The following is an 8,106-nucleotide window of genomic DNA, read 5'->3' as shown; positions in this document are numbered from 1 at the left end:
CTAACATATCATATCATTAACGACTCAATGACTAAAATACAATAAATCAATAACATAAGTGGTTGTAACTTGTAATGCAACTTCTTCAAAATTGGTGACGAAAAGCAAACAGAACAAAAGGGACTACCAGTACATTTTACCCAAACCAAAATCAAACACAATTCACACAAATAAAAAGAGATAAAAACGCATGTTCTCCAGAGAGCGATTGCATTCATCATCTCTTCCATTTCTATTAAATACAATATTTTCTTATTTTCTCACAGCGATAAAGATTTCAATTTTTCTTTCCGTCAATCCTACGATGTCTGTAAAGTCTCACATAATTACAGGATTTATCAATCCTTTGAAACCCACTGCTTCATCTTCAAGCTCTGGGAGTAGTAGCGGCCTCTCTTTAGTTAAGAAACCACTCACTTCTTCCTTTTTCAATGGCGGAGGTACTCTTCCTTTGCCTTCTTCTTTCTTTCAATTTTTATTGGTATTTTATCTTTTTTATTTTTAATATGGTTATGAAGTGTTTTCTTTTTTCCTCTTTTACTTGCCTTTGGAGTAAGATTAATATTGGAATTTGGAACTAAATTGTTTATTGTGATGGGATATATCGAATTTATTCCTTTTCCCCTAAAGAATTGAGCTTTGATTGTTACAGTAAATCTAGAGCAATTGTGTCTTTGCCTGATTTGATAAAAAAGAGTTGCCAATGAATGTGTATTTGATAAGTATATTGACTAGCCTGCTAACTTTGCTCAAATGGAATACAAAAAAAAAAAAACTTTTGAAGCTGAACTGGTTGTATTGATAATCACATTTGTATATTCTGTGCGCAAAGGTAAAGCTTAGTTATTTGGTGAATCAAATGCGTTCTTGAAGACATTAATATATTAAAGCATAAACGGTTTACTGAAAAACAGCAGTTGAATGATTTACGTTTCAAAAAAGATTAATCAATTCTATAAAATAAAATACTATTGATGAATTGGTCAGTTCTCCTGCAATAAGCTTGCTTGGCTTGGGTAATGAAATTTTGAATTGGTAGTCATGCTAGCCACCATCTTTTCGGCCTATTTTCTTCCTCCCATTTTCTATTGATTTGACTGTTTTATTCACATTCTGGCTGATGATTGGGAGTGTAAGGTAAGATTGAAACTCCTGTGAAAAACAACATTTTCTCATTCTTGTACATGTCAATACTAAATTCAAAGGACCGTCTAACATCATCTAAACAGAGCTAAATGCAAACATTTATAATAAATTCAATCTATCCTTTAATATATATTTTTTATTTTGTAAAATAGTGGCTGACCTAAAAGTTACAAGCATAAGGATCCTTCCGGGAAGATCTCCTTGTCATAGACAAGGTGGAGGTGCTCTTGGTACGCGCATGAACCTTTTTGATCGGTTTGCTAGAGTTGTTAAGGTCAGAGTTTAGGAACTGTTTATATATAATTCATGTAATGGTATCATGGCTTCTAATTCCAACTTTTGGTGTGTTATATCAGTAACTCACTTATTTCTCTGATAATGGCAGTCATATGCAAATTCAATCTTAAGTTCCGTTGAAGACCCTGAGAAAATTTTAGATCAAGCTGTGCTTGAAATGAATGATGACTTAGTGAAGATGAGACAGGCCACTGCACAAGTAAGCCTCATATTTTTTTACATCTTGTGTTTCATTTTAAAGTTTTCTTTTGGTTCTTTTCTTTTTGTTCTCATTTCCTTTTTATCTTCTTCCTTTTCACTGTTTTTTGTTTTCTTTTATTCACTTCTATTCATAATTGCATAGCATATGTACTCAACTGTGGATGCCTATATGGTCTTAGAATCCTATTTGATCTGTTATTCTGCAGTTTCAGTGTAATTTTCTTCCTACTATACATGTGATCTTTCTTCTTCTCTCTTTCTGAAGGTATTAGCGTCTCAAAAGCGGTTGGAAAACAAGTGCAATGCTGCACAACAGGCTTCTGAAGAGTGGTAATTGATTAAGGGGTTTTTGTCTTTAGACTGAAATATGCTGGTATTTAAATGTCCCGGTTAAGTTTTGATTTCATATAGGTACCGCAAAGCGCAGTTGGCTCTGCAGAAAGGAGAAGAGGATCTTGCACGTGAAGCCCTCAAGCGGCGCAAATCTTTTGCTGTAAGATGACTTCATGCTAAAAATAGAGTTTCTCTGAGGACTCAAATAAAATCATTCCATATGTACAATTTCTTACTCTCAAAAATTGTAAAAAAACATTAGTCAACCCTTCTTCCAAATATTTGATTTCACAAGATTACAGGACACATAAAGTTTGATATGCAAGTAATAAAATTTCCCTAGTCAAGTCTTTCCCTGAACTATTTTGTGGCTTTTTAAAGGATTGAGGAAGCCAGAAAGTTAAATTAACAAATTTAGCATAGTTTAGCCATTGATTGGGGTGACTATATTTTTAGATTTTACTAAATCTATGTAATGAGAGTTTGGTTTGGGTAGGCAACAAAGAAAATCTGATCAGATTTGTTGGGTTTGGGATGTTATGGTTCTAGTACTTTTGCTCATGGAAAAGTAGAGGAAGACTTCAAAAGGATGCTGAGTTTATATGGAGATAGCGAAGGAATAAAGAAAAGAGAAGACGAGTTGATGGGTGAAAAAAAGGCTAATTGAAGAAATAACGGCATTTGGGACATTTTCAATTACTTTGGCATATCTTGTGGTTCAAATTCTAATCTTTGATTTGTAAGGTATTTTAGGATTCAAATATTTTTATGCTATTTCAATTTTTGTTAGGTTTGCATTGGGATTATTAAAAGCTTGAGATTCGAGGTTTTGGAGTGGGATTTGGTTCCTCTATGTCTCCTATCCATTTCCTAATGTTTCTCAAACTAGGCTTCTTCTAGCAAAAAAATTACAAAATGACCAGTGGGCATGATGGTCTGATTTATTGGCTAAAGAGACTAAGCCTGTGTAACTGGTTCATGTAATTTTCTATGGATTCAAAGTGACCTTTTTTTCTCTGGTTTTAGAACCTATTACAATTCATAGTTCATAAAGTGGATATTTTCATTCTGACTGAATAATTGATGAATTGCCATTTTTCCATTTTGTTGCAGGATAATGCTAATTCATTGAAAGCTCAGCTTGATCAACAAAAAAGTGTTGTTGATAATCTTGTCTCTAACACACGAGTAGGTTTCTGTTTAACTTTATTTTTTGAAACTTGTTTCTATTTAACTTTTTGACTATTAATTTGATTGAAATATTATCTACTTAGATAATTTGGTTGGGATTTTAACCGTGTCATATATTGACTTAGGTACGCTTTGTTTCATGTTTGGCACGAATTGAAATATATGATTATTTATGTTTTGGATATGTGTGAGACACAAGCATCTGAAGGTTAAGATCTGTTTCTAATAAAAAGGCTACGGAAGAGGAAAGAATGTTGTACTAGTACTTTGTTGATCTTGGTGTTCTGAATTATTGTTTAATTAAGAACCTGGTTTGGAGATGGAACTGAACTTCTTGCTATATATGATCCGTTAGTTAGAGGCAATAAATCATTCTGAATAGAAATGGAGCAGTTTTAGTTGCCTTCTTAAGTGGCCGAATTAACAGTGGTGCTTCATCTCAGCAATGTGTTGGCCTGTTGGGAACTTGCAGGATGTCAACTAGCTTTAGAATTATCCTCCCTATCTTGCTTTGCATGCCTTTTAGCATACTTTGTAGGTCATTTTGTTAGACTGAGACATTTTTCCTTATAATTATGACATGATTTTGATGAAAATAAATTTAATGAAACACATAATAAATAAATAATACATATGATAAGAGAATTTTCTATACAATTATTTTTACCTTGTTATTAGTTGTACATTGACGGGTTTGTTTGTTGTGGTTGCGTTCCCTGAATTCTTTGTTGTATAGCTTTTGGAGAGCAAAATACAAGAAGCAAAGTCGAAGAAAGATACTTTGAAAGCTCGTGCTCAGTCTGCAAGGTGATTTCCAATATTCCCATTGCTACCTATTTCAGTGTGTTTTTTAAATTGAACTTTCTGGTCATGCTCAGTTTGATGTTGCTTCAGAACTGCAACTAAAGTCAATGAGATGGTGGGAGATGTCAACACTGGCAGTGCATTAGCAGCTTTTGAGAAGATGGAAGAGAAAGGTGAGTGAATCTTAGGTTGCAAGCTTTTTGTTGTAAGTGAGAATTGCATTGATTTATGCTTCAGGATTAACGAGATTTCATTTTGACTAGACTGGAAGTGTGAGAAATCGAAAGAACAAAAAGGAAGAAATTGAAAGAAGAACAGAAATTTTGTAATTGAATTTCTCGTTGAAAATCAAAAGGCGTAGCCTATTTTTATAGGCTATAGATTACAAGTTAAGAGCCCTACTAGGTTTCTTTTCTCCTAAGAAACTTAATCCTAATTCGTATAATATAGATAAATTATAAATAAATTAAACTTTATCTCCTAAAAAAATTAAACTTTATCTCCTAAAACAAATTAAACTTCCGAGTGAAATTAAATTCCTAATTACTTGGTGTATATGTTATATAAACCCTGCTTGGACTTGAATCCATCACGGTTGGCTTTTGGAAGGGCTTTAGTAAAAATGTTCGCAAGCTGCATTTGAGTATGAATGTAGCTCAATTCAACAGTCCTATTGTTGACTTTCTATGAAATAAAGTGTACGTCAATCTCAACATGTTTTATTCTGTTATGGTGAACAGTTTTCACAATGCTTCTGGCCTGATTGATCGTCACTTTTACCTTGAAATAACCCTTAAAATCAACCTTTAATTCTTTGATGTCTCTAAAACCATATTCCTTCAAATAACTCGGGTAAGAGCTCGAAATTCAGCCTCCACACTGCCTCTTGAAACTACAAACTGCTTTTTGCTTCTTCATGTAACAAGATTACCCCAAACAATGGAGCAATTACCAGTCAAGATTTGGACGCTGAGGGTGAAGAAGCTTTTCAAGTTAAAAAAATATCTATATTGCTGAGAGATGCGGGGAGTTCTGAAATTCAAGTGTATCCTTATTGGCTACAAGCAATGCTGTTTAATCAACTATCATTCTCTAAACTAAAATTTTCCTAGAAGTCGTGCTATTAGAATCATATATAATTTAGAACTACAATCTGTCACTCAGAATTGGGTGGGTATCAGACATGGGTATCTTAATTTTTTTTAATTATTTTCATGTATATAGGTCTTTGGAGGATTGGATATGCATTAATCATATGTAATTAAAAAAGAACTGAATATTCAAAATACATTGTCCGACTCTGATATCCTTATCATGCACCTGATGATTGGAAATCCCTCCTTGCCAAATGAAGTTCTTGAATCTTGATCACTACATACCGACCATGTCTTTTTTTTTCTTTCTTGGGACAGTTATGGCTATGGAGTCTGAAGCAGAAGCTCTTGGCCAGTTGACCACCGATGATCTTGAAGGAATGGTAGTGACTGTTCTACCTTTATTTGCATTCTTTAAATCTGACTTTCTCTTGTTGGTATGCAATAATATTTGTGATTGATGGTGGTGGACTTCATTGTCCCAATAACAACATAATGGCTTGTGGATGGTGTAAATAGGAAACATCAATTTAACTGTAGGTCTTTTTGAACTCGGAACATACGATTTATTGTTTCTGTTGAGTTTCTCCTGGGATAGGAAATATAGAACGGGTTTTCCTGCAAGGTACCTGAACTGAAAATAGATGGACAGCCAATTTGATATGATAGCCATTTATTTATTTTTCGGTATGAAAAAGGTCATATTATTCTGGATAAGTAATATTATTATTGTATTTTGAAGATAAAATCATAAGAATTTTAGTATTTTATTAGTCAGAAATTTTGGCTTTCATATTCTGGATTGTCTGCAACCTGAAATTTTGTAATAAGAATGCAAAGCTGCAATGTACTGCTGCACATATGTAGGAGCCTTACACTATGATAATATGATGTATTTTTCGGTCCCATTTCTTACATTTGCAGTTTGCATTACTTGAGAGCACATCTGTTGATGATGATCTTGCAAAAATGAAAAGGGAACTCTCTGGCAGCTCACAGGTGCGTCTCATACTTGTTTTACGAAAAATGGGGTTCTCTATGATTGTATTAGTCTCTCTTATATACATAACTTCCCCTGCATAAAGCAGTATTTTAAAATTAAATTACTGGATATTGGGTGAAGAACTGAATTCAGAACTGACCAATTATAAAAAAAATTCGGAATTGACTGAACATTCAGAATCCTTTTTTGCATTTTGTTTTTACTTTCCCTGGTCTGTTTCGACAACTATGGAGTGATAGTGGTTTGAGAAGGAAAAGAAATTCCCCACAGTTGGTCACAACTCAAACTCAAAGTTTTTCTTTTTCTTTTTGCCTCTTCTTTTGACCAACAGAAAGGAGAGCTTCCGCCTGGAAGAACTGGTTCTACTAGCACAAGCAAGGCATTTCCGTATCAAGACGCCGAAATTGAGATGGAGCTCAATGAGCTGAGGAAAAAGGCAAAAGACTTTTAAAGTTCCTGATATGGATGCCAAAATGACGGTATTTTCTTACCAACAATTTACTGTATCGAGCTAGATTCCAAATAGATGATATGTATAGCTACAGTCCAGTCCAAACCCAACCAACTATAGCAAATTTTGGATGGTTATGTACATACTTTTATGTATTTACATTAAATGATCATTGTCATGCATGTTGCACTTATCCTAATGTTCACCAGCGGCAACATCCCATGCTTTTGGACCATGTATTCAAATAGCTTGCTAATGTACAAATAGTCTCTGTCAACTTAGGCCTTTTTTTTAATCTGTTTCACACACCTTTCGAGTATCTAACCGATAGCTTCCGCGAATTACGGAAGCTTAAAATTTTGGTTATTTTAGACGTACGAAGATTATATAAATTTTGGTTTGAAATCGCCTTCTTTAATTGACATGGAAATGCTCTATTGGGAGCCTTAGACACCGTAGAAATTGCTTCTGAAGAAAGAAAAAAGGGGGAGGAAACGTGTCAAAACTTTTAGCAGAGGGAGGCTATAAAATTCAAAGCATAAAATATAGACAGCGGTCTTCGAAAGAGAAATGCAAGTGCCATCACAGTGCTTCGCTGTAATAGTTAGGGTTTCAGTCTTTCTTGCACGCCATTCCATTCAAAATAAGCAAATTAACAAATCAAAAGAAAATTTCAACACATTGGACTTCATTATTAATTACTCCAATTTTTTCTGATCTTAATAATAAATGTAATACTAAAAAAAGTTATCGACATTCGAATGTAATTTTTAAAGATATTGGCAAAAGGATACCTAAGGCCCTCGTACTTTAAAAAACACTAATGTGGCCCTTCACTTTTTTTTGCACCTAATGTGGTCCTTCAAGTAAGGAAAAAAAACTCAATGTGGTCATTTGACTAACGTTTTCAGGTTGTTGACCAACGGTTCTGTTATTTTGTGTTGACTTGGCCTATTAATCAGGTCAACATCCTATTTTTTTCTCTCAATCTGGCCTCCAACTCAAGAAAATAACTCAATTTGACCCTCCTATTTTTTGTTTTCTATTTTGGTCACTAAACTTTAAAACTTTTTAATTTAATTACTCAACTTTTGAATTGCTCATGTTTTAATCATCATGATTTATTTTATCAATATTTATGTATGATGTGGCATTTTTTCAACTAAATATTTTTTTTTTTTCTTTCATTATTAAATTCAATGAACCCAAATTGAACTTGTAAAAAAATTGAAAAAATTAGGAATGAGCTACTTGACCGGCTAACAAAAGAAAATAAGCTTTGGTTGAAAAGGAAGAAAAATGAAATGAAAGGATAAAGGTAGATAGTGGAGATTTGAAAATATATAAAGCAGAAGGAATATTTTTTAATTTAATTATAATTTTGGGAATATTTTTTGTTTCAATTTAATTAAAACTTTAATTTAATTAATATTATTTTAATCATATATTAATAAAATAAGAATAATAAATGTCATATCATACATAAATATTAATAAAATAAATCATGATGATTAAAACATGAGTAATTCAAAAGTTGGGTAATTAAATTGAAATTTTTTAAAGTTTAGTAACCAAAATAGAAGAGA

At 33.0% G+C, this 8,106-nt stretch overlaps 1 protein-coding gene across 1 annotated transcript; it reads left to right on the top strand.

Annotated features, from left to right (window-relative positions):
* Positions 1-223: 223 nt before the first annotated feature.
* Positions 224-6,797, top strand: LOC120212694 (membrane-associated 30 kDa protein, chloroplastic-like). Its single transcript, XM_039210915.1, has 11 exons — positions 224-440; positions 1,299-1,420; positions 1,532-1,642; positions 1,910-1,974; positions 2,056-2,137; positions 3,091-3,165; positions 3,905-3,975; positions 4,063-4,145; positions 5,385-5,449; positions 5,991-6,065; positions 6,401-6,797. Exons 1-11 carry the CDS (start codon positions 305-307, stop codon positions 6,518-6,520), a joined length of 1,005 nt encoding a protein of 334 aa, XP_039066846.1. The 5' UTR covers positions 224-304; the 3' UTR covers positions 6,521-6,797.
* The last annotated feature ends 1,309 nt before the right edge of the window (positions 6,798-8,106 follow it).

The sequence above is a fragment of the Hibiscus syriacus genome, unplaced genomic scaffold (assembly GCF_006381635.1).
Source record: "Hibiscus syriacus cultivar Baekdansim isolate YM2019G1 unplaced genomic scaffold, ASM638163v2 tig00110015_pilon, whole genome shotgun sequence".
Lineage (NCBI taxonomy): Eukaryota > Viridiplantae > Streptophyta > Magnoliopsida > Malvales > Malvaceae > Hibiscus > Hibiscus syriacus.
This window is presented reverse-complemented; position numbering and strand designations above follow the sequence as displayed.

What these genes read in the sequence shown, in the direction of transcription:
- LOC120212694 (XM_039210915.1), top strand. Translation starts at nt 305, where the DNA reads ATGTCTGTAAAGTCTCACATAATTACAGGATTTATCAATCCTTTGAAA. An exon ending in ATCTTGTCTCTAACACACGA is followed by an intron (nt 3,166 to 3,904) that starts GTAGGTTTCTGT and finishes TTTGTTGTATAG; the next exon opens with CTTTTGGAGAGCAAAATACA. An exon ending in CCGATGATCTTGAAGGAATG is followed by an intron (nt 5,450 to 5,990) that starts GTAGTGACTGTT and finishes TTACATTTGCAG; the next exon opens with TTTGCATTACTTGAGAGCAC.